Raw genomic sequence first — 27,497 nt, forward strand, 5'->3', positions numbered from 1 at the left:
GTTGAATGGAGAAAGGAATATGAGCTGAATGCACTGATTGTGATCCAGTGGAGACAAAGCATAATCCTGAAGAACAGGGGGAGGACTGGTTATTGGCCAAAGTGATTCTTCATGAGGAAAACCAGTTTAATAGTTTTCGTTGTAAGCTGGAAGAATACCAGCCATGCAACACTTAAGCTGTGATAATCATAATTACACTGGACACAGGTGGCTGCAGCCTGGGCAGGACAGTCTAGAGTCTAATCGCCATCCAAGCCCACGAAGTCAGAAATGAAGCTGTAGACTCAACTGGTAGAGTGCCAGCCTTGAGCAAAGTATCTCATGCACAGTGCCAGACCCTAAACTCGAGCTCCACTACTGGTACTACAACAACAAAAACCATGATTTGTTGTCCATGGTCACCACAGAGTGTCATTCTGTACTCTCCTTGTCTTTTATACTCCTTTGTGATATCATAGACAATAGCATCTATCGTGGCCCAAAATGGTTACATACATTGCTTCCTATGAACTCCAGTGGGAAGAGGGTGGAGTTCGTAAGGATGCATATGGGGAAGAAAGTCACCACAATATCCTGGATGAACGAGGAGGAGTTCTGCAATGCAAGGATATGAGTTATGTATTGCATGTAATTTCTGTCATATGATCTACATACGATGTTTCCGGAATATATGTTTGAAGTTACTTGTAGCATTATTGCTGTTGTTGTCATTACTTTTCAGAAATTAACATTAGAATGAATAAACATGCCAATTATTAAAGATGAATTATTAAACTTAAAATCAATAAAACATCTAGTATTAAAATAAAGTAAATGATCTTGTGAAATTAAGTACAGGTCATTAGGTAGAGAAGAATGAAGAGATAGGTGGGCAATTAGGATAGAAGTTGTTATTGGTCACAATTCATTGTACTTTTAACTTGGGATGCCGAATTGAAACCTCTTTGTACAACCATATCATGATGATGATGATGATCCTTTGCATTGCTCCTTAAAGATACTAACCCTTTGTATGCTGCTGTTAGAAAAAACAGCATCGACTCATTTGTAAGGAAATGGAGAGACTTAGAAAAAATCATATTAAGTGAAGTAAGCCAGACGCAAAGGAACTTAGGCTCAATGGTTTCCCTCATTTGTCATAATCAGTAGAAACCTTGGTCTCTCCTAGCAGAGATCTACAATAGAACAAAACCTTGATACATAAGGCCATATACTATGAAGCTATTTGAAAGGACCTCCAGGGTCTTGAACCAAAAGCCATGTAATGATTGACTGTTGTCCTTAATGTACTATGTTATCTCTCATCTCCTTTGCTGTCCCTTGGGTATCTCATATTGTTACAGTATCCCACTTTGTTGCCTGATATATTGAATTTATTTGTATTTGGTTATTTGAAATTTGATAGGGAAGGGGGGAAAAACAAGACGGGGGCTTGGGGGGGAGGGTAATGGGTACCAAGGCATGTGAAAGGGTATCAATGTATGTGAATTAATGCATCTTCTATCTGGCAAATATCAAGTAACCCTTTTATTAATTACAATAAAAATATTTTTTAAAAAGGTACTTTTTTGAATGAGAATGTAAAAATAAGCAGTCCCTATAAATTATGTCTATTATGTCAAACACATCTCTTAGGACAATCATTTTAAGATTGCGGATCAAACTATTTTAACACCTATATGGAGGAAAATTGATATTTATCTCCCATATATACCAAAATGCTCAGTGGTGGGCATTGTGGAAATGACATTTAGCCTGTAACGTTAAACTTGCAGTACATACACAATATGCCTATATTTCTACATCAGCTCTCAAACTGCTTGATAAAAATGGGAGAAATGAAGTATGTAGTTATTGTTGGAGTTTACATTTTTCTTTAAAAAAGCATTCTATCATCATAGAAATGGTGAGGTTATTGCAGATGATGCTAGCGCACAGAGCAATTTGAAAGTAAAATGGTCCCAGGCCAATATAGAAGTCTGTCTAAAATTTGAACCAGTACTAGGGCTTGTACTCTGGGTCTGGGCATGGTACCTTAACGTTTTCACTCAAAGTTCGCAATTTCCTCCTTCAACTACAGATTTCCTTGTAGCTTTAAATAGGGTCTCCATATTTTACCTGGAGATTCTCATTCAGATTCACACACCCATGCTTCTTTTTTTAATTGTTCATGGTGCTTGAACTTGAGGCCTGGGCAATGACTCTCAGCAGTCTTGCTCAGGACTAGCCATCTACCATTTTGAGCCACAGCACCACTTCCAGTGTTCTGCTGGTTAATTTTGGTAAGAGGCTCAGGGGCTTTCCTTCCCATGCTGGTATTGAATCTTATCTTCAGATCCCACACTCTTAAGTAGCTAGGAGAACAGGCATAAGCTACCAGCCTGAAATAACCTGAGCCTTGTAAAATGGGATTTGAGTAAATGCTGCTACTACATTAGTTCATTGGTTGGGAACTGATTGGCTAGACTTCAATCCTCTCAATCTCTATTCCACAGTATCAAAGATAATATGTGGGAATCACAACGCAAAGACAGGTATTTTGTGTGTGTTTGTGTGTGTGTGTGTGTGTGTGTGTGTGAGAGAGAGAGAGAGAGAGAGAGAGAGAGAGAGAGAGAGAGAGAGAGAGAGAGAGAGAGAGTCCTGGCCCTTGAACTCAGGGCCTGAGCACGGTCCTTGGGCTTTCTCAAGGCCAGATCTCTACCGCTTGAGCCACAGAACCACTTCTCAATTTTTTCTGTGTATATGATACTGAAAAATTGAGCCCAGGTCTTTGTGCAGGCTAGGCAAGTACTCTACCACTCGGCCAAACTCCCAGCCCCTAGGACTGAGTTTTGACAAGCAATATATTTAGATTAAAGCTAGATGCCAGTGGCTCTTGTTTGTAATTCATGCTAATTGTTTTAGGAGTTTGAATGATGGCCAGACCTTAAGATGACAAGCTAGGGGCACCAGGTGCCTGTGGCTCACTCCTGTAATCCTAGCCACTCAGGAGAGTGAGCTCTGAGGATTAGGGTTCAAAGACAGCTCAGGTAGGAGAATCTGTGATAATTTCACCTCCAAAGTATCATGAAACGGCCAGAAATGGAGCTGTGATTCAAGTTGTAATGTCCATCCAGCCAAGAGCACTAAAGTTCAAGAAAAGTACCCAGGTCTTGGTTCGACGCCAAGTGTGCACACACACACACACACAACACACACACGCACACACATATACACACATGCACACACACACACAACACACACATGCACACAAACACACACAAACACAACACACACAAGCACACACACGCAAACACGCACAGCACACACACATACACACACATACACACACAACACACACAGGCACACACAAAGACACACACAACACATACAACACACACACGCACATGCACACACACAACACACACACACGCACACACATACATATGCACGCGCACACACACGCACACACACATACACACATGCACACACACATACACACACACGCACACCACACACACATGCACACACACACACACACACACAGGTTGGAGAACCCTACTGCCTAGTGTCCCAGCGTGGTGCTAATGTGGGTATCAAGGCTAAGTGGTAATGGCTTCCACTGAAGTCTCTTCCCTTGGCTGGAGTAATGATGTTGATTTGGGGTTTTCTCTCTGAAAAGTGTCCTTCTCACTTTATCTTGAGGAATTTTTCAAAGGAACAAGTTATTCTTATTCACTTTGCTGGTTACGTGCATCAGTAAATTTTCTGCCCTGTTATACAGCTTATGTATACATTTTCCTAACAAGAGATTCACACACACACACACAGACACACACACACACAAAAGTGGAACTGTGGTACAATTGGTAGAGTGCTAGCCTTGAGCAAAAAGCACAAGGACATTTGCTTGACCTTTAGTTCAAGTCCTAGAAATAGTGCAAATAAATAGCATAACCAAAAAAGCATCCACCTCACTTTTATTAACCAAGAGCTAGAGGCTCACACCTTTAATCAGAGATATATAGAGGGCTGGGATCTCTAGATCTGGCCAGACTGTGGCTAGAAAAGCACTTGATCTCATCTATAAAATAACTATTTTTTTAAAAAAAGATAGATGGCACACCGTTTGGTTAGCAATCAGAAAGCCCTGTTCAAACCTCAGTATTATGAAAACCAAAAAAAGAAAAGAAAAGAAAAGTAGACAGGAATATATAAAGAAAATTTATATAATAAAAACTTTACAACTCAACAACTGTAAAATTCAGTTTGTAGACTGACCTTCTAGACACTCATCATCTTTACAAACTAAAATTTCATACATTAAAAAAATGAGCTCCTCCTTCATAAATGCCCATTGACTTGGCTCCAATCTTCTTCCAGTGCTAATTGGTCAAGAACTGTACAAATGAATCCAAACAAACAATATGTGCAGACAGAAAGGACTTAGAGGTCTACAGGCTAAAAGTTCTTGCTTTTGTAAAACCACAATATTCATAGATCTCCTAGTCAGCTCCTGGTTTGTACAACCTGCTCAGGACTCTTTTGAGGTCCCTGTTCCTCAGGCTGTAGATGAAGGGGTTCAGGAGAGGAGTGACCACTGTGTACATTACTGAGGACACAGTGCTGCCCCTGGGAGAATGTGACACAGCTGACTCAAAGTAGACACCCAATGCTGTCACAAAGAATAAGCAGACCACGGACAGGTGAGAGCCACATGTGGAGAAGGCTTTGGACTTGCCTCTTGAAGAGGACATTCTCAGCACTGAAGAAATGATCTTGTAGTAAGAGAAAAGGATCCCTAAGATAGGAAGGAAACCGTTTATTGTACCAAAAATGTATTTAAAAAAATCATTTGTGAATGTGACCTTACAGGAAAGACCCAGGACTTGAGAGGGGTCACAGAAGGAACTTGGGATTTCCAATTCCTTGAAATCGGTCATCTGTAATGCCATCCACACATGCATCTCTCCTTCCAAGAAGCTGGCAAAAAGTGACAGCAGAACCAAGGAGACACAGAGATGAGGGTTCATGATGAGAGGGTAATTCAGAGGGTGACAGATGGCCACAAAGCGGGCATAGGCCATCTCAGTCAGAAGCATAACATCCATGCAGCCAAAAATGAGAAAAACAGACATCTGGGTGAGGCAGCCTGCAAAGGAGGTGGCTCTGCTGTGAGTCTGGATGTCCACCAGCATCTTGGGGACGGTGGTGGAGGTGAAGCAGATGTCAGACCAAGACAGAATGGAGAGAAAGAAGTACATGGGAGTGTGGAGGTGGGGGTCAGTGGTGACAGCCAGGATGATGAGCAGATTTCCGAGCACTGTGATCAGATACATGGAGAGGAACAGCCCAAACAGTGTGGGTTGCAGCTCAGGGTCATCTGAGGGTCCCAAGAGATAAAATTCTGAGATACGAGTTTCATTCTTCAGCCTAATGTTTATTAGACACCTTGATGTATAATGAAAGCAATAATTAACGAAGAACTCAGAATTCTTCAATCATATTGAATTTAAGTATTCATTGTTCATGACTATATCCCATCGATCATATTGTTAGTTGTCACAACCCCAATCATCCTTGATTTCTTCTCTTTCATTTACTCTATTTTATGTATTCATTCTAAACTATGGTAGAATATTACAATATTCTTTTTCTTTACCAGTGCTGGCCCTTGAACTCAGAGCTTGAGTACTGTCCTTGGCTTTCTCACGGCTAGAGCTCTACCACTTGAGCCACAGCACCACTTCTATCTTTTCCTAAATATGTGGTACTGAGGACTCCAATCCTGATCTTCATGCATACTATGCAATCACTCTACCACTAGACCAAACTCCTGGCCCTTTACTGACTCTTCTTTTTAAAAAATCCATAAGCTGGTCGTGGGGGCTCATGCCTGCAATCCTAGCTACTCAGGAGGCTGACATCTGAGGATCACGGTTCAAAGAAAGCCCTGGCACTAAAGAATGTGAGACTCTTATCTCCAATTAATCACTAGAAAGCGGTAAGTGGCACTGTGGCTCCAGGGGAAAGGCAATAGCCTTGAACTGAAGAGCTCAGGGACAGCACCCAGGCCCAGAGGCATGGTGGTAGTCTTGAGCTGAAGAGCCCGGAAACAGTGCCCAGACTCAGAGTTCAAGCCCATGACAAAAAAAGGTAATCCAGAGCAATCACCTTTTGAGCAAATTTCTTTTTATCCAACCTATAAAGTCATATAAGCTTTATTTTATCATAAGGAAATAGTAAAGTAGTGGGTACTGAATGAGAAAAAATTCTAGACATATGATATTTACAAAGGCTTTGTAAAATATAGAGGCCTGACTATTCTAAATCTAATTTGACATAGTTCAACTTTAGAAAATAAAAATCTCCCTGGAGATTTATCATTGCTGGACTTTCTAATTTCTATTTTGGTTTTATTTCTGGTGTGTGTGTGTGTGTGTGTGTGTGTGTGTGTGTGTGTGTGTGTGTGTCCATGTGTGCATGCATACATGCATACATGCGTGCCAGTCCTAGGAATTGAAATCTAGACCTGGGCAATATTGCTGAGTTTTTCATGCCCAAGGGTAACATTCCTCCACTTGAGTCCCAAATTCACTTTTTGTGAGATCATACTCTCACAGATTTTGCTGATCAGGCTGGCTTTGAATCTCTATCCTCAGAATGCAGACTTCTGTGTAGCTAACATAATGTGTGAACCACCAGCACTGGGAGTAAAAATATAGATATTTTTTGTACTTTTTTATTGTTGGTATAATGTATAGAGGGGTTACAGTTACATTTGCCAGGGAGTAGGTGCATTACTTCTCACACATTGATTCCTCTGCTCATGATTTTGTCCCTGATTCCCTCCTCTACCCCTTCCCAATTATCTTGTTTTCTCCCCTTCCCTTTAGTATTTCAAATAAACAAATAAACATATATATATAATATACTAGGTAACGGAGTCAGAAACAGTAACAATATGAGATTAACCATAAAGGCAGAAAAAAAAGGTAAGAGAAATAACTTAGTACATTAAGAACAACAATCACACAAGATAATCCTCTTGTTTCCATTTTTTAACTCTTTGCATTTGTCTAAGAAATCAAGACCTGATAGGTGCCTCTCTGTGTGTTAATTCCATGATTTTAGAAATATATATCTGAGCAAGTCTTTCCAGGGACGTGGACAATGGAAGTCTATATCTAGTGGCTGTATTCCTTCTGTTCTGCCATCTATCTGGCCTATTGCCTTCTCTACAGTAAATTCAAAGTGATGGTCCTTTCTTCCAAGAAAACAAATCAATATCTTCTTCCTAGGTATTAGAAACATTCAGGCTTCCACTGGCTGCTTTCTAAGATCTAAAAAGGGCATCCTTTCCAAAACTGCATATTCTATGTCAAAAAATGACAGGAAGAGAGATTCAAGAGTCCCTTTTTGTGTTTTTTTCACCATTTTTACACAACCTACCTAAGAACGGTGTGTTCAGCCCTATTGTATAACATAACTTTGCAGACTACACCACAACCAAAACACCGAAATAGATCTTAACTCTTAATTCTATAACTTTCCCCCAAAGAAGACATAACCTTCACATTTCTCATTACTTATCATCAAAATGGTGAAATACTTACAATTGTCCCACTCTCTAGTTAAGGATACAAGGCTGTGTTTCCCCTAAAGCAAGGCCACCTCTCAGTCACCAGGAAAGTTAGAGAAAGCATGCTGATATGGTCAGTGCGGTGGGGCTCTCTACTTACTGGGTAGAGCTGCTTCTCTCTTGGGTTATGACTATCAAGTACAGATCAAAAGGTCTCCCCAAGCCTGCAGTCTAATGCGATCTGCCTACTCCTCATAATCCGTTATGAATACGGAGGCACAGGTGAAATTCCAGAGGCAGGACACGGGCTTGGACATATTTATGGAGCTGCCTGATAATGGTCTCTCCTATGGTCTTGGACTCTCAATTCACAGAGCTCACACAATTACACAAATTGGTCCAAAGCATCCAAATCTCAGTGGACTCAGCAGCATCAATGAAGGGGGGAAGTGTCCAAAACACTAGTTTTAGGCTCTTCCTAAGCAAAGCTTGTCCATTCTCTGCATACGTGACAGGACCACATGAAACGCAATGGTAGAACATGCAGCAATGCAATTCCATATTGTAAACCCTCTGAACACTTCCGGGATAATTTAGCCAAAGAAATGTCTTGAATATCGGTACCTTGAATGGGGAGCTAGCAGGAAGGTATGGAACAAAAGAAAAAAAGGGAGCAGCGAGTGAGTATAGTAATAATACTCAATATTTACGCATGAAAACATGAGGTGTGGATATTAAGGTGTCTATTATAAATGAGTAGGTGGTATGTAAGAAGTGATTGTTTTCCTTGATGTACTATGTCCCTTGGTTGTTTCATATTGTTACTGTATTTCACCTTGTTATCTGATATATTGTATATATGCTTATTTGGCTATTTGAAATAGGATAGGGAAGGGGCGAAAACAAGATGAGGGGCAGGGGCAGAGGGAGGGAAATAGGGACCAAGACATGAGAAAGGGTATCAATGTTTGTGAAGTAATTCACCTGCTATCTGGTGAATATAATGTAAATCTTCTATTAATTACAATAAAAATATATGGAAAAAATGAGTAGGTGAGGTCAGTGGAAGGAGTAACTTGTATTAAAATTTATTCCACATCTACAGAGATGTGTTAAGTTGAGACCTTCACCATGACCTTCTCACATGGAAACAATTATACACACACACACACACACACACACACACACACACACACACACACAAACACACACTACCTCCCTTGCCATAAGCCCTCATCACAACCTCACAGTTTTTCAACATCTGACTCCCCTTTGATGGTGACAGAAGTGTTTGCCTGGACAGAAAACAAATACACAACTTGATCCAGGAGCTCTTGCAGGCACTGAAGAAGGCTGGATTGGAATTATCACCTGAGGAGAAAACTTTTCTGAATGGATGTGGAGGTGAAAACTTGTGTGGATCAATATGATAAAACAGGAATTGTAGAGTGGGTTCATGTGTTACCCACAGAAGAGAATTTCCTGTTGCTCTTCCAGTGCCAGCAGCTGAAGCCTTTGAGAAATTAATGAAGACTTGGATTCTTCATAGAAACTGAGGAGATGAAGAGCTTTCCGAAGAACCTGCTACAAAAAGCAAACAGTTGCTGACACAGAACTAGCTGAGTACACAGAGCTAATGCTAGAACTGGTTCAAATGATGATGGGAAGTTAGAACTGACTGACATGGCCAGGTTTCTACCATTATAAGTGGATTTTCTTAAATTTCAGGGAGTCAAAATATGTGTGAGACAGCTCAACAAGGCTTTTCACTTCTATAATCAATTCTCTAAGCAGGATCACAATGGATACACAGATAAAAATGAACTGGAGGCTTTACTGAAAGATCTCTGTGATAAGAATAAACAGAATCTGTATATTAATAATATTGCAACATTCAAGAAGGCCATAATGGGTCAGGAGTTTGGCCTAGTGGTAGAGTGCTTGCCTGGCATGCATGAAGACCTAGATTCGATTCCACGGTACCACATACATAGAAAAATCTGGAAGTGGTGCTGTGGTTCAAGTGGTAGAGCTCTAGTCTTGAGAAAGTCCAAGGACAGTGCTCAGGACCTGAGTTCAAGCCTGGGATTGGCAAAAAAATGGCTTTGTCAAGAAGCTGTATTAAACTGACTAACTCTTGTTCTCTCTTCTGAAAACAACTAGGGCTGATGACAACAACTACAAGCTAGGAATACATTGTACCTAAAAAAATAATGTTCACTATAGAGGAGTATGCTGTATTTTCTTCTATATCTGTAAATTTCACTGCATATAGATAATTATCCAAGATGTGTGGCATATTTTTTTCTACTTGTTTCAATGTTGGTTTTTTTTTTGTGAGTCATGGGCCTTGAGTTCAGGGCCTGAGCACAATCCTTGGACTTTTCTCAGGGCTAGCGCTCTACCACATGAGTCACAGCACCGCTTCCAGACTTTTTCTATGTATATGGCACCAAGGAATCAAACCTAGGTCTTCGTGCATGCTAGGCAAGCACTCTACCACTAGGCGAAACTCCCAGCCATTTCTATGCTGTTTTTATTGTACAGCTTTAGTAACTATATAATTGGAAAAGGGAGATTTTATGCTAAAATCAAGCAGTATTCCATATTTGTGTGTATGTATGTGTGTATAGTTATTTACACATACTTGTTTTCATATGTATATACATGTATATACAAATATACTTATTTCCATGTGTACAGTTGGAAATTAATATTTTTCCAAGTAATTCATCAGAGTTAATCTCTAAAAGTCTAACTTCTGATGTGTAAATGCACATTTGTCACTGTATGAGACAATAATCAAGACAAATCCATCATTCTTAGGCAATCCTCTGACTATTCCATAAACTATTTCTAAGTTACTTTCCCAGCTATTAAGAGAAATGACCTTTTATATGTAAAATATTGCAGTATCAATACATCAATAAAGAATCATTTGTAGCTTTTTCAGGAATTAGCTCTTTTTTCAGGCATTAGCAGGACCCCTAGATAGTTTACTAATCATTTGACTTCATATCAAATGGTTGGCTCAAGTTGATTTAGTGTCAAGGGATGGCAACATCAGAGGAGCCAAAAAAATCTGTCTGATTGACACTGATATTTCTGACATATCTACTGTCAGCACGATGATGTTTTTTTCATTTTCTAAACCATTTCATAGGTGTCAAATTATAATAATTCTCGTAAACTGCTGTCTTATGTCATGTCTCATATGTCATCTCCAATTAAATTTATGATGGAAAAGATCCTAATGTCTGGTTTTCACAGTTTCTGGATTTTCTTTCTGTGTAGAACTGTTCATTTCCACCATGGTTGTCTGCAACCTCTGAAAACATTTCTTTCTAGTTCATAGAAACTATACTTTTTGCCAGTCCTAAGACTTGAACTCAGGGCATGGGCACAGTCTCTGAGCTGCTTTTGCTCAAGGCTAGCACTCTACCAAGTGAGCCACAGCAACACTTTTGGCTTTTTCTGAATAGTTTGTTGGAGGTAAGAGTCTCATGGACCTTCCTACCTGGGCTGGCTTTGAACTGTGATTCTAAGGTCTCAGCCTCCTGAGTAGCTAGGATTACAGCCGCCAGCACCTGACTAACAATCCTATTTTTTACTACATAACAAAATTTGAATACAAGATTCAGAACATCCTGGTGACTGAATGTTCTATCACCAATATTTTAGTGGTTTCTCTATTTCACACTGAGATCGGCATGCAATATAGCTCTATTTCTATCTCATCTAACCAAAGATTCCCAAACCTCCCTTGGCCCACATCTAAGTGACAGTTCCTCTAGCTCCAAATGGAGCTGAAATATCCTATCCTGGTTGAGGTTGAGTTGTAATGGTTGATGGCTGTAAGTCCTTTGATTGAGAAGCAGGAAACAATGACAGAAATGTCTATGAACTGTATCATTACTGCCAAAGAGTTAATGATGAATATTCCATTTTTTATTATAAAAAATAAGAAAAAATGTGAGAAGTTTCATGAGAGACCTCTGAAGTCTCTCGGGACCCCACAGACAGGCAGGGAGTCCTGGAGTCCCCGGTCCTTGTCTGTATGCCTCCACCACAAACTACAGCTGGTTACCTTTTCCTGAAGGCTTTTGAATGGTGGATGGAGTTAGTCAAATGGCAGAGGGCCTCCAGCTTGGAGATCAAGGGACCAGGGGCACGGGAGGGGGAGAGAGATTAGAGAGAAGGAGACTGCCTTGTCCTGGTCTACCATATCTTAGAACTCAGCAGCCACAACTTCCAATAGGGCAAGATTTAGCTTTGTTTTGTTTAATTCTATTTTATTGTCAGGGTGATGTATAGCGGGGTTGCAGCTACATGCACAAGGTAGTGAGTACATTACTTCTCAAACGTTGTTACCTCTTCCCGTGTTTTTCTCCCACTTTCACTCCCCCCATCCCCTCCCAAGTTGTAAAGTTCATTTCCAGAATATTGTCTATGAATATTGCCATTACACTAGTTCACAAAGGATGACTATCCTTTGTCTCATCATCTTGTTTTTCCCCTTCCTTTCCCTGATTCAAACAAACAAATAAACGTATATACAATATACCAGGTAACAAAGTCAGATACAGAAACAGCAGGGGAGAAACCATAAGGAGGGGGTAAAAAGAAAGAAAATAAATAACTTCATATAGTATATTAAAAACAACCACAAAGATATACCTCATGTTTCCCTATCCTAGAATTCATTTAGTCTCATCCCATATGGCCATATGCACACAGCTTTTGAGCTACTGTGATCCTCTGCTAGGAAAATCCCCTACATATATACTAATTATTACAAATGAAGAAAGCCATGGAGTCTGTTTCTATGGGTCTGGCTTACTTCACTTACTATGATTTTTTCCCAAGTCTTTCTATTTCCTTACAAATGGGGTGCTCTCATTTTTTCTAATGGCAGCAAAAAATTCCATTGTGTATAAATACCATTCATCTACTGAGGGACATCTGGGTTGATTCCATATCTTTCCTATGGTAAATAGTGCTGCAATGAAAATTTTGTGCTGGTAGCTTTGGTAGTCCCTTGCTTATGAACATTTGTGTCAATGCCCAGGAGTTAGATTGCTGGGTCATAGGGGAGATCTATGGTTAGTCTTTTGAGGAACTGCCATACTGCTTTCCATAGTGGTTAAACGAGTTTGCACTCCCGCCAACAGTGTAGTAGTGATCCCTCCTGGCCACATCCCCGCCAGAATCTGTTGTTAGTAATTTTCTTGATCATGGCCATTCTAACTGGAGTGAGGTGTAATCTTAGAGTTGTTTTCATTTGCGTTTCTTTATGACCATAGAAGTTGAGCCTTTCTTCATGTGTCTATAGGCCATTTTTATTTCTTCTTCAGAGAAGACTCTCTTTAAGTCTTTAGCCCACCTTTTAAAGCGATGGTTGTTTCTTTGAGAGATCAATTTTTTCAGCTGTAGGTATATTTTAGATATGAGTCCCTTCTCTGTTGTATGGCTAGTGAAGATCTTCTCCCATTCTGTGAGCTTTCTATTTAACTTACTAGCTATGTCCTTGGCCATACAGAAGCTTTGCAGTTTAATACAGTGTCATTTGTACAAACTTTCTTTAAGTTGTTGTGTTTCTAGGTCTTTATGAAGAAAGTTTCCACCTGTGCTAAGGAGCCCTAGAGTTTCTCCTATCCTTCTTGTAAAATTTTCAGGGAATCTGCTTATACTGCAAGGACTTTGATCTATGTGGAATTAATTCTGGTGTAGGGTTACATATAAGGATCGAACTTTAGTTTCCTACAAGTGTCTAACCAATTCAGCTAGCGCCATTTGTTGAAGAGGCTGTCTTCTTCCATTCTATTTTTTTTCCGGTTCCGTTATTGAAGAGCAGGTGGCCATATGTCTGTGGGTTAATTTCTGGGTAGTTCTATTCCACTAGTCCTCAGGCTTGTTCTTGTGCCCGTACCAAGCTGGTTTTTATTACTATAGTTCTGTAATAGAGTCTGAAGTTTCGTACTGATATTCTCCCAATACTATTCTTTCTACTAAAAGTAATGAAATTAATTTAATATACAATGTTAATAAAATTGCATTTATCACATACAAATGATTCTGTTATATAATTCATGTTTTATAACATAAATATAATAAAGTATATGATCTAATTGTAATATGTACCATATATTCCATATATAACATAGTGCTCTAATGCTAAAATAAATATAAAGATAATAAAGCTGAGTAGAATGGTAAGACCATCCTATATTGGGGGTTAGGGGTTGTTGTATTGTTTTGTTCTGTTTTGTTTTTTGTCAGTCCTGGGTCTTGAATTCAGGGCACGGGTATTCTCCTTGAGCTTTCTCAAGGCTAGCACTGTACAACTTGAGCCACAGCACCACTTTCAGTTTTTTTCTCTGTATGTGAACCAAGGAATCAAACCCAGGGCTTTGTGCATGCTAGGCAAGCACTCTACCACTTGGCCATACTCCTCGCCTCATCTTATATTGTTCAAGAAAATATAAGAAAAAAAATCATGAGCCCGGGAAGAAAAGTCCATGAGGCTTATCTCCAATTAACCACCAGAAAACTGGAAGCCATGCTGTGACTCAAACTGGTAGAGTGCTAGCCTTGCACACAAAAGCTCAGGAACAGTACCCAGGCTATGAGTTCAAGCCCCACACCTGACCAATTTCTCCCAGGAATTTAAATGTGCATCACTCTTAAGATATAAATATGCATTAACAAACAAAAAATAAATAAATATGCATTAAGCATTCAGGTAAATATATCTACTTCAGTCCAATAGAAATCAAAATTTACATCTAATTTTTTTTGCCAGTCCTCAGCTTGAACTCAGGGCCTGAACCCTGTTCTTGGACTTTCTCAATGCTAGAGCTATACCACCTGAGCCTCAGCACCACTTCTGACTTTTTTGTATGGATGTGGTACCGAGGAATCAAACCTGGGTCTTTGTGCATGCTAGGCAAGCATTCTACCACTAGGCCAAACTCCCAGCTATTATCTGTAATTTTTAATGCCACCTGCAATTGCCAATGTGCATGAGAAGGGAGAAGCATGCATGCAAACACTCAAATGGAAAAGATCAAGATGCCCCATTAAAATGATAAATAATTGGGCCCAGAACACAGACTAATGGTAGAGTGCTCACCTAGTATACATGGAGACTTGGGTTCAATTCCTCATTACCACATACACAGAAAAAGCTGGAAATAGAGCTGTGGCTCAAGTGGCAGAGCATTAGCCTTGAATGTCTAAAGACATTGCCAAGGCCCTGAGTTCAAGTCCCAGGATTGGCAAATATGTATCTATGACATACAAACCCTCAGCCTAATTTTAATTATGTTCTAAAATGTATGTGCCAGTGACTAATAGAGATGCACTTCTTGAATATTTATTTGTTAAATACGTCATTTGAAATATGATGTAAAAACCAATGTTAATAAACTCTTTAATAAAAATAAATAAGATAAATAATTAGATTTTCATATGAGGAATAACATTCCACTGAACATAGAAACATTAAGAAATGGCAGTTTAAAAAAATGCAGTGTTAATTGAATACTATGCTGCTGTCAGAAAGAATGACATCGCCCCATTTGTAAGGAAATGGAAAGACTTAGAAAAAATCATATTAAGTGAAGTAAGCCAGACTCAAAGGAACACAGGCCCAATAGTCTCCCTCAATTGTCATAATCAGTAGGAACCTCGAGCTCTCCTAGCAGGGATTTACAACAGAACAAAATCTGGAGACATTAGGCCAAATAGTACAACACTAAATATAAGGACCTCCAGGATAAGGAAACAAAAGCAATGTAATGAGTGATTGTTGTCCTTGATGTACTATGTTATCTCTCATCTCTTTTACTGTCCCTTGGTTATCTTGTATTGTTACAATACTTCACCTTGTTATCTGATATATCTTATATATTCTTAATTGGTTATTTGAAATAGGAGAGGAAAGGGGGAAATCAAGTTGTGAGTGGGGAGAAGGGAGGGAAATGGGAAACAGGACATGAGAAAGGGTATCAATATTTGTGAAGTAATGCACCTTCTATTTGATGAATATAATGTAACCCTTCTATTAATTACAATAAAAATATATGGAAAAAGTGCAGTGTTCCCAAAAGAAAAAAATGCGGAGTATTTTTTATGAATTCCAAAATGAACACATCATTCTTTCTTCAGATGTACACATGAGCATTTGGAAGAAGGCAGAGAGCCCTGAAATCTGAAAAGGGCAGTCCTCTGTGGGTCTCTTGTTGTTCATTAAAGTTATTCATGCTAACAAACCCCTTAGATCCACATGTTCCCAAACTTCAACCATGCAGAAATGACTTTGAGAGCTCATTAAAAATCTGAGTCTGACTCCAGGAGTTTCAGACTTAAAAGATCTGGGAAAGGAGCCAAGAATTCTCGTGTTTAATAAGCACCCAGGGAGGCTGGTCTTGCTAATTTGAGAAGATACTTTAGAAACTTTGGACCTTTATTGGGTCCCTATTGCTTCCATTTAGTTTTCATTTACTTCTAAAAAAGCTCTTGCAATTATAAGACACATCACTTTCAGACTGCATCATAGAACCCTGTCTGACACCTCTCCTTTCCCCCTGGTAACTTTTTCCAACAAACAAAACAAGAAAACTCAAGGAGATATCCCCCTTAGGTAATCCCTAAGCGGTAGGAGTCCCCATGTTTTCTTTGGGGATATTTCCAAGACCTTGAGAAAAGAATTCTCAGAGCAACTCCTTCATTTAATTGTTCTTTACTTTAAAGGGGAGACAGAATAAATGTCTTGCCAGCCACCTATCTCTAAAGACAAATACATTTGTTTTCTCTATTTTTTTCCTTTACCTACTCTGTTTGATCATTTTTAGTTAATATGATCAATGCCCTGGAGATTTTTAATCGCCTTTCTCATTCTAAACAAGAAGTTTCCATGACTGTTTATCAAACTTCACAAATTGCTGTCTCCCATTAAAATATTTTAATTTCAGGCTGAGTGCCAGTGGCTCACGCCTGTCATCCTAGCTACTGAGGAAGCTAAGGTCTGAGGATGGCAGTTCAAAGCCAGCCCAGGAAGGAAATCCCAACTTAGCCACCAGAAAACAAACAAACAAAACCAAAACTGGAAATTGAGATGTAGCACAACTGGCAGAGCAGTAGCCTTGAGCAAAATAGCTCAAGGCGCCAAATCCCTGAGTTCAAGCCTCAGTACTGGCAAAAAAGTTTTTTTAAAGATTCTAATTTCAGGAAGTCTCAACAGCCTTGACTTTCAGGATCCCATTTGTACCAAAAATTAACTGTATGAGAAATAACCCATCATCACCATCTTACAATGAGCAACCACAGTACTTGTGGCTCTGCTACTGAGCCATCAAGCATATTGCAGCCTAGAAATGTCTTTAATGATTTTGGCAGTGCAGCCCACACTAGTGCTAGCATCCTGGAAGTAGGAAGACAAAATGTAAATGAATTTGAGGAGAGAAGAATCCGTGCAGAAAGTAGAATATAAAGTAAATGCAAGTCCCCCCCTGCCAAAAATGAGGCAATACCCCCAAAGAAACCATACAGCAATACATGTGTTTCATGTTATGCAGATTATGGGGGTGCAGTGTGTGTGTGTGTGTGTGTGTGTGTGTGTGTGTGTATGTGTGTGTGTGTGTGTTCCAATCCTTAGGCTTGAACTCAGGACCTGCGTGCTGTCCTTGAACATTTTTGATCAAGGCTAGTGCTCTACAACTTGAGACATGTCTCTCTTTCTTTTGCTGGCTAACTGGAGATGAGAGTCTCATGGACTCACCTCTCCTGGGATGGCTTCCATCTGTGAAGCTCAGATCTCAACATTTCTGAGTAGCAGTTTACAGACATAAACCACCACTGGTGCTTAGATAAAGGAATACTTCTTATTGTTTTTGTTTTTTGTACCAGTCCTGGCTCTTGAATTCAGAGCTTATTTTGAGCTTTCTTAAGGCTAAAGCTCTATCACTTGACCCAAAGCACCACTTCTGGCTTTTTCTATGTATGTGGTACAGAGAATCAAACCTGGGTCTTTGTGCATGCTAGGTAAGCACTCTACCACTAGGCCAAACTCCATGCCCCTTTTTTATTGTTTATGGACATAATTTATCAACGTATGATTCATCTATCAAGTAATTCACCCCTTTGAATAATAGCCTATTGTATAAATATTTCTTATTTTGTCTATCTAGTCATCAGTTAATGGACATTTTGGATTATTTTCAATTTGAGGTTTTACACTTCTGCTATCAGTCAATCCTTGAGGGCTAGACATTCTCTAAAGTTTTGGCTTCTTTTTGAATGGATGAATAATGAATATAAGGATCAATTTCTTAAATTTCTCTCTCTTTCTCCCTCTATCTCTGTCTCCCTCTCTCTCTGTCTCTGTCTCTGTCTCTCTCTCTCTCTCTCTCTCTCTCTCTCTCTCTCTCTCTCTCTCTCTCTCTTTATTGTGTAGGTCATGGAGCCTATGCTCTGTCCCTGCGCTCTTTTTGCTCAAGGATAACACTCTTCCATTTGAGCCACAGTGCCACTTCCAGTTTTCTAGTGGTTAATTGGGCATAAGAGGCTCACAGACTTTCCTGCTTGGGCTGGCTTTGAACCATTATCCCCAGATCTCAGCCACCAGAGTAGATAGGATTGCACTCATGAGCCACTGGTGCAAAGTAATATTTTCTGACCTCGTTCAAAATTATTACAGAGGCCCTTGCCAACAGCAGGCACAACTTTTCAGTGAGCTTTGGACAGAAGATCCATACAGAATGGGTAGTCAAGATCGCTTTGAGTTCCCACTTCAGACCCAAGTGGGAATGCATTTAATAGCATTAAAAATGACTTAGTCAGACACCAGTATTCACACCTGTAATGCTAGCTATCCAGGAAGCTGAGATCTGAAGATCATGGTTTAATGTCAGCCCAGGCAGAAAACTTTGTGAGATACTTATCTCCAATTAACTACCATAAGTCTGAAAGTAGGGCTATGGTTCAAGTGACAGAGTGCTAGCCTTGAGAAAAAAAACCCTCAGTACTAGTGCCAATTCCCTGAGTCCAAGCCCCAAGACCTGCACAAAATACAAAATCCTTCAATTACATTTGACCACACTATAGGCAAATATAGATGATAAGGAACAAATAAACAATTGATAAAGTTCCATGAATATCAAGAAGGGTGAGCTAAACACTAAGTAGGAAAACAGATTTTAGCAAAAATAAGTTTAATGGGAAGGTTGCTAGTTGGGGCGAGGGCAGGTGGATGAATCAAAAAAGAAGAAAGGGGCTGGGAGTTTGTTTTAGTGGTAGAGTGCTAGCATGCTTGAAGACCATGGTTTGATTCCTCAACACCACATAAATAGAAAAGCCAGAAATGGTGCTGTGGCTCAAGTGGTAGAGCTCTAGCCTTGAGGAAAAAGCCCAAGGACAGTGCTCAAACCCTGAGTTCAAGCCCCAAGGCTGGCAAAAAAAGAACAACAGACAATGTATGTCTGTGATAACAGAAGTGGGAAACCTCAAATTAATTTTTTGTGGGGGGAATAGTGAAGATGGGAAGAATGATGGTAGAGGTAGCTGTTATGAAGAACTGGGCAGGTCAAATTTAACACTAAGTAGAAATGAGTATCAGTGGTTCAACACCTGTAATCTCAGCTACTCAGAAGACTGAGATATGAAGATCAAGGTTCAAAACTAGCATGGGCAAGAAGAGACTCTTATTTCCAACTCGCCAGCCAAAAGCCAGAAGTGGTGTTGTGGTACAAGAGGTTTGTGACTTCAGGAGAGCTCTGAATCTCAGATGAGTGAACAAACCCCTATCTCGCCAGGCACGATTGTTCACACCTGTAATCCTAGCTACTCAGGAATCTGAGATCTGAGGATGCAGGCCTGGAGAAGCACAGGTCTGGCACAGATGATAAGCATGAGAAGCCAAAAATAAATACCTTGGACAGTGCAACAAAGGTAGTGAATGTCATTGGACTAGTCTGCCCCCCAGCTTAAATAAAGCACACTTGATGTCCCTGTTTCTCAGGCTATAGATGAAGGGGTTCAAATAGGGGTGACCACAGCATACATCACCAAGGCCACCACACTGTCTTTAGGAGACTTTGCTACTGTTGACCCACACCAATGGCGCTTCCATAAAAAAAGCACACCACAGAGAGATGAGATCCACAGGTAGAGGAGGCTTTGTATTTCCTACCTGAGAAAAAGCCTCATGATGGATGAAATAATTCTATAATAGGAGAAGAAGATTCCTGACATGGGGCAGAAAACACAGGGAACAACTAGAAAATCCTTGAGAAGGTGACTAAAGAAAAGTGTCAACACAGCTGAGATGAAGAATTCAAGAAGGGTCACAGGAGAAATTTGAAATTTCCACTTGTTTGAAGTTTTTAAATTGCATCACAAGCATATTGTGTAAAAATCTAGGTTCACACCAGGGCCCTGCAAGACAGATATTTTCTTGTTATCTGATTTAAAAAAACGTACAGCAAGCTAATTAAAATTCCTACCTTTCAGGACAGCGCTTATGGGCTTACATAAGTGCTTTTGGTTACACTCGAAGGGTTTATTTGTAAGAACTTCTCTTTCTTGCTCCATTTGTGAATGGAAGCTACTGAGAATAGGATTCACAGAAGTGGAGTTGTGGCTCAAATGATAGAGCATCAGCCTTGAATGAGAAGGTACACAGAAAAGAGACAGTGCCCAGGCCTCAATTCAATCCTCCCCAGATATGGCATATACATGCATACACACAAAAATGCTTTACTTTTGCTACTTAAAGGTAACTCAGATTCATTATTTGGTTTCCTTTCACTATGGTTTAACTGAGAAGAGCTAAAAGAAAAAATGCATGAATACCTGAAAACACATATAGGCAATTTCTTATTGGGAAAATGAGGGTAAAAATTATCTAGCACAGGAGCATTGTAGTAAGGATTTTTAAAGTTATTAAATAGCTTATCTAGTGGTTCTAAATCTCATGTATGCCTATATTCACTTGTCTAAATTTTCAACTACTCACTGGACACTGATAACTTATAAGTGTAACCTAGGGTTTCAAGAGCCTGAACTCTAAAGAACATCATTCAAAGTCAGCCCAGGTTGAAAAATGCATGTGGCTCTTTATCTCCAATAAGAAAAAAAAAGTCCAGAAGTCCAGCTGCAGCTCAAGTAGTAGATTACTAGACTTAAGCAAAAGAAACTCAGCCCTAGGATCTAAGTTTAAGCCCTAGAAATAACACTAAACAAACAAAAGCAAAGAAACAAGTATATATGTCTGACTTTACTAAATACCCCAATATAAACAAAGAACACAACCAAGCAAAAGAATAAGAAACACAGATGCCATCATTTACTGTAGCGAAGATAGGTGCCCCTTAGTATATGATTGGATCAAGAAGATGTGGTATTTATACACAATGGAATTCCATGCTGCCATCATAAAGAATGGCATCAACCCATTCATAAGGAAATGGAAAAACTTGGAAAAAATATTAAATAAAGTAAGCCAGACCTAAAGGATCATAGCTCCCTGGTTTCCCTCATTTGCAAGAACTAGTACACATCCAGGATTCTCCTAGCAGAGGATCACAATAGCTCAAAAGCTATGTGCATATGGCCATACAGGATGAGGATACACAAAATGAATTCCAGGATATGGAAACAAGAGGTTTATCTTTGTGTTTGTTGTTCTTAACCTACTTGTGAATGTATTTCTCTTCTCCTTCTCTCTCCCTCCCTTCCTCCTTACGGTTTATCTCATGTTGTTACCGTATCTGACTTCGGTACCTAGTATATTGTATATATGCTTACTTGTTTATTTGAAATGGGAAGGGAAAGGGGGAAAATCAAGATAACTGGGAGGGGGTGGAGGGAGGAAGCTGGGAAAAAATGGGAAGGGGTATCAATGTTCAAGAAGTAACCTACCTGCTATCTGTATACATCACCCTAATGATAAAATACAATTTAAAAAAGATAATAAACATGGATGCCAGTAGCTCACGCCTGTAATCCTAGCTTCTCAGTAGGCTGAGATCTGAAAAAATCCATAGTTTGAAGCCAGCCTGGGCAGGAAAGTCTGAGAGACTCAGATCACCCATTAACCACCAAAAGGCTGGAAGTAGAGCGGTAGAGTGCTAATCTTGAACAAAAGAAACTCAGGGATAGCATTCAGACCATGAGTTCAAGCCCCAGGACTAGCACAAAAAAATACCCAAATAAGCTGGGTGTGGTGGCTCATTAATGACATGAATGTAAACTGGTTTTGCCCCAATTAAGAAAAAGATCAGAGTACTAAGTGTAAATTATTTGCATGTCAGTAGTCCCAATCAAAGCATGAAGAGCCAGGGGTATTTTATTTCTTTTTGTATTTCAGTGTATTTTATTGGTTTTTCTTTTTAAGTGTTTGGAGACATACTCACACAAAAAAATGTAACCACTGCCACAGAATTCTTCCTCTTGGGGCTCTCAGAAGATCCTGAACTCCAGCCTGTCCTCTTTGCGCTCTTCCTGTCCATGTACCTGTTCACAGTGCTTGGAAATCTGATCATCATCTTGGCCGTCACCTCTGACCCCCTACCTCCACATCCCCATGTACTTCTTCCTCTCCAATCTGTCCTTGATTGACATCGGCTTTACCTCCACCACCGTCCCTAAGTTGCTGATGAACTTCCAGAGTCACAGCAGAGCCAGCTCCTATGGGGGCTGCCTCACCCAGATGTCTCTTTTCATCACTTTTGCATGTATGGATTCTATGCTTCTGACTGCTATGGCCTATGACCGCTTTGTGGCCATCTGTCACCCCCTGCATTATTCATGCATCATGAACCCTCCTCTCTGTGTCTCCTTACTTGGGGTGTCTTTCACACTTGGTCTTTTGGAATCCCTGCTACACAATCTGATTGTCTTACAGCTTACCTGCTTCAGGACTGTGGACATTCCTAATTTCTTCTGCCACCCTTCCCAGCTGCTTCACCTGGCCTGTACTGACAGCTTCACCAATGAGACAGTCATGTGTGTTATTGGCATCCTGCTTGGAGTTCGCCCTGCCTCAGGCATTCTCTTCTCCTACTTTCAAATTCTGTCCTCCATTTTGAAAATCCCATCCGCATCAGGGAAGTACAAAGCCTTCTCCACCTGTGGCTCTCGCCTGTCCATCGTGAGCTTATTTTATGGCACAGGACTGGGGGAGTACTTTGGTTCAGCTCTGCAAACATCCCCCAGAAACCATGTGGTGGCCTCAGTGATGTATGCTGTGGTCACTCCGCTGCTGAACCCACTCATCTACAGCCTGAGGAAAAGTTCGGTACATTAGCAGAGCCCTGGAGAGATTCCACACCCGGGCATTCTCCGTATTTGCTCCTGCAGCTTCCAGGTAGAAAATTAATTGGAAAAGTTAGAAAACCAACACCTATTTTTCTAGTGATGCTCACTTTGCAACCCTGAATTTTCACCTTTCAGCTTTGGCTCTTTCCTCATCCTTAATTAGGGAAGGATCTTGGTTGGCAATGTTGGAGAGGGAGATTTGAACAATTTTCTAATACGTATAAAGTTTTAGGCTGAGAGTGGTGGACAATTTGTGCAAGCAGATAGAAATGACCATTACCAAAGGGCTAATTTGTGTAATTAGACTCTCAATGCATTTGGAATAGAAGCTATTAAGAAAAAAATTACCTTTTGGGCAGGGACTTTGGCTTAGTGTTAGAGTGCATGCCTGGCATGCACAAAGACCTGGGTTTGATTCCACAATACCACATACGTTAAAATAAGAAAAAGCCAGAAGTGGTGCTGTGGCATAAGTGGCAGAGCTCTAACCTTGAGGAAGCCTAAGGACAGTGCTCAGGCCCTGAATTCAAGCTGCAGTACTGGCACACAAAAATAGAAAAGGAAAAATTGCTTTTTCTTTCCCATTCTTTCTTTTTTTTGTTTATTGTTTTTAGCAGTCCTTAAAATCTGGCTCTGGGTGCTGTCCATGAACTTTTACTCAAGACAAATCACTCAGGCTTGAGCCACAGCCTCCCTTCTGGATTTTTCTGAGTAGTTTCTTGAAAATAAAAGTCTCACATGACTTTCCTGTTCAGCTGGATTCAAGCCACAATCCTCAGATTTCAGTTTTCTGAGTAGCTAGTGTTCCAGGATGGAAGGAACCGCAGTTGCCTGTCTCCCTCCAGCCCTTTAGTCTGATTCTTCCAGTATAGTCTGATTCTTCCAGGCTGTATGAACCATACTGTGCTCTCTTTCTGTCAGAGATGTGTGAATTAGGAAGCTTCTATATGACATTGCTTTCTCCATTGTCAGTATCCATATTAAGCCTCCCTGGAGCCAAAGGCTAATTATTTATGTTGAATGGAGAAAGGAATAGGAGCTGAATGCACTGATTGTGATCCAGTAGGGACAAAGGATAATCCTGAACAACAGGGGGAGGACTGGTTATTGGCAAAAGTGGTTCTTCATGAGTTTAATAGTATTCTGGAAGAATACCAGCATGCAACACTTAAGCTGTGATATTCGTGATTAGCTGGACACAGGTCGATGCAGCCTCGGCAGGACTGTTCAGAGTCTCTAATCTCCGACCAAGCCCACGAAGTCAGAAATGAAGCTGTAGTCTCAACTGGTAGAGTGCCAGCCTTGAGCAAAGTACCTCATGCACAGTTCCAGGCCCTAAACTCAAGCTCCACTACTGGTACAACTACAACCAAAACCATGATTTGTTGTCCATGCTCACCACAGAGTGTCATTCTGTACTCTCCTTGTCTTTCGTACTCCTTTGTGAATTCATAGACAATAGCATCTATCGTGGCTGAAAATGGTTACATAAATTGCTTTCTATGAACTCCAGTGGGAAGAGGGTGGGGTTTGTAAGGATGCATATGCTGAAGAAAGTCACCACAATATGCTGGATGAGCGAGGAGGAGTTCTGCAATGCAAGGATATGGGTTATGTATTGCATGTAATTTCTGTCATATGATCTACATACGGTGTTTCCGGAGTATATGTTTGAAGTTACTTGTAGCATTATTGCTGCTGTTGTCATTACTTGTCAGAAATTAACATTAGAATGAATAAACATGCCAATTATTCAATATGAATTATTAAAATTAAAAATCAATAAAACCTCTAGTATTCAAATAAAGTAAATGATCTTGTGAAATTAACTACAGATCATTAGGTAGAGAAGAATGAAGAGATAGGTGGGTAATTAGGATAGAAGTTGTTATTGGTCACAATTCATCGTACTTATACCCTAGGATGCCAAATTAAAACCTATTTGTACAACCATATCATGATAATGATGATGATGATGTTGATGATGAAGAAACCCCTTTGCATTGTTCCTTAAAGAGTTTTGAATGGGAATGTAAAAATAAGCAGTCCCTATCAATTATGTCTATTGTGTCAAACACATCTCTTAGGGCAATCATTTTAAGATTGTGGACCAAATTATTTTAATATGTATATGGAGGAAAATTAATATTTATCTCCCATATATACCAAAATGCTCAGTGGTGGACTTTGTGGAAATGACTTTTAGCCTGTAACGTTAAACTTGCAGTACATACACAATATGCCTATATTTCTACATCAGCTCTCAAACTGCTTGATAGAAATGAGAGAAATGAAGTATGTAGTTACTGTTGGAGTTTATATTTTTTAAAAAAGCATTCTATCATCATAGAAATGGTGAAGTTATTGCAGATGATGCTAGTGTACAGAGTAATGTGAAACTAAAATGGTCCCAGGCCAATATAGAAGTCTGTCTAAAATTTGAACCAGTACTAGGGCTTGAACTCAGGTTCTGGGCATGGTCCCTTAACGTTTTCACTGAAAGTTAGCACTTTCCTCTTTCAACTACAGATTTCCTTGTAGCTTTAAATAGGGTCTTTGTATTTTACCTGGAGATTCACATTCAGACTCACACACCCATGCTTCTTTTTTTAATTGTTCATGGGGCTTGAACTTGAGGCCTGGGCAATGACTCTCAGCATTTTTCTCAGGAGTAGCCATCTGCCAATTTGAGCCACAGCACCACTTCCAGTGTTCTGCTGGTTAATTTCGGTAAGAGGCTCAGGGGCTTTCCTTCCCATGCTGGTATTGAATCTTATCTTCAGATCTCACCCTCTTAAGTAGCTAAGAGTACAGGCATAAGCCACCAGCGTGAACTAACCTGAGCCTTGTAAGATGGGATTTGAGTAAATGATGCCACTACATTAGTTCATTGGTTGGGAACTGATTGGTTAGACTTCAGTCCTCTAAATCTCTATTCCACTGTATCAAAGATTATATGTGGGAACCACGAGGCCAAGACGGAGGTATTTTGTGTGTGTGTGTGTGTGAGTCCTGGGCCTTGAGCTCAGGCCTGAGCATTGTCCTTGGGCTTTCTCAAGGCCAGATCTCTACCACTTAAGCCACAGAACCACTTCTGGATTTTTTCTATGTGTATGATACTGAAGAATTGAGCCCAGGTCTTTGTGCAGGCTAGGCAAGCACTCTACCAATAGGCCAAACTCCCAGCCCCTAGGACTGAGTTTTGACAAGTAATATATTTAGTTTAAAGCTAGATGCTAGTGGCACTTGTTTGTAATTCATGCTAACTGTTTTAGGACTTTGAATTATGACCAGACATTAAGATGACAAGCTAGGGGCACCAGGTGCCTGTGGCTCACTCCTGTAATCCTAGCCACTCAGGAGGGTGAGATCTGAGGATTAGGGTTCAAAGACAACTCAGGTAGGAGAATCTGTGATACTTTCATCTCCAAAGTATCATGAAACAGCCAGAAATGGAGCTGTGACTCAAGTTGTAATGTCCATCCAGCCATGAGCACTAAAGTTCAAGAAAAGTACCCAGGTTCTGGTTCAAGGCCAAGTGTGTGCACATGCACACACACACACACACACACACACACACACACACACACACACAGGTTGGAGAATCCTACTTCCTAGTGTCCCAGAGTGGTGCTAATGTGGGTATCAAAGCTAAGTGGAAATGGCTTCCACTGAAGTCTCTTCCCTTGGCTGGAGTAGTGATGTTGATTTGGGGTTTTCTCTCTGAAAAATGTCCTTCTCACTTGGGCCCCAAAATACGTCTTTTTCTGGCTGCTTCCCAGTATCATTCCCCTACAGATATAGCATGTCCTTGTATGCACTGCGGCCATTGGCAATGCAGAGAGAGCCTGCTAGAGGACCAGGCCTGGGCCTTCTCCTCTCTGGAGGTCCTGCCCTTGGGTATCTTCTCCACACAGTCGTAGAGGCCATTGTCAAGAGCTGCAGGAAGGTACTGATGCCGTAGTGCAGGCCTGGAGCATGGCCCTGAGGGGCCATCAGATCTGGAGATCTCCCAGGTGCCCTGGAGGGAGTAGTAGTAAGTGGTAGAGGGCTAATTTCCCCACAAAACACTAAGGAACAATGCCCAGGCTCAGAGCGGAAACCCCAAGCAAAAGAAAAAGAGGAAGCGAAGAAGGAAGGGAGGGAGGGAGGGAGGGAAGGAGGGAGGGAGAGAGGGAATGAGGGAGAGAAGGGAAAAATGCCTGCACTACTATTGCATAGAGAATTATTCAACTGAATAATGAAACAACATGAGCCAATTTGGATAATCAGGCAAAAATGAGCTCCTTGAGTAAAAGAGGAAGATGGCGTCGAGACAAGAGGGACGCTGCCTAGCTCTCTCTCACAAAAAGAGAGAACCAGCTAGTCCCACGAATCAATTACCTTAAGAAATCCACAACAACAAACTCAAGAAGCAAGGGAAAAAGACCCAAACTGGAAAAGAAATCCAGATAAAGCTCACATCTAACTTTCTCAAAGAATTTGGAACGCGAGAACCCCTCCCCCACCGCGCTGGCTCAGAGCCAAGAAAAATGGCTGGGGGCGACAGGGGAGGGAGCTGGGCCAGGTAGTGCCAGGCAGGGCAACCGGGTCAGCAAGCCATAGAAGCAGCAGAACT

The 27,497-nt window shown here is 40.5% G+C and overlaps 1 protein-coding gene and 2 pseudogenes across 1 annotated transcript; 2 read left to right on the forward strand and 1 right to left on the reverse strand.

Annotated features, from left to right (window-relative positions):
- Nucleotides 1-4,484: 4,484 nt before the first annotated feature.
- LOC150068340 (olfactory receptor 7E178-like) lies at nucleotides 4,485-7,685 on the reverse strand. The gene is made up of 2 exons (XM_090322630.1): nucleotides 7,654-7,685; nucleotides 4,485-5,430 (listed from the first exon to the last, which is right to left on the reverse strand). The coding sequence occupies exons 1-2, from the start codon at nucleotides 7,683-7,685 to the stop codon at nucleotides 4,485-4,487; spliced, it is 978 nt and encodes a 325-aa protein (XP_090178756.1).
- Nucleotides 7,686-7,825: 140 nt separating this feature from the next.
- LOC150068341 (calbindin-like) lies at nucleotides 7,826-10,893 on the forward strand (annotated as a pseudogene).
- Nucleotides 10,894-11,402: 509 nt separating this feature from the next.
- The window catches only part of LOC150068342 (olfactory receptor 7E24-like), a 58,666-nt pseudogene continuing 42,571 nt past the window's right edge, over nucleotides 11,403-27,497 (forward strand).

Source organism: Megascapheus bottae, chromosome 1 (genome assembly GCF_031878675.1).
Source record: "Megascapheus bottae isolate mThoBot1 chromosome 1, mThoBot2.hap1, whole genome shotgun sequence".
NCBI classification, from domain to species: Eukaryota; Metazoa; Chordata; class Mammalia; order Rodentia; family Geomyidae; genus Megascapheus; species Megascapheus bottae.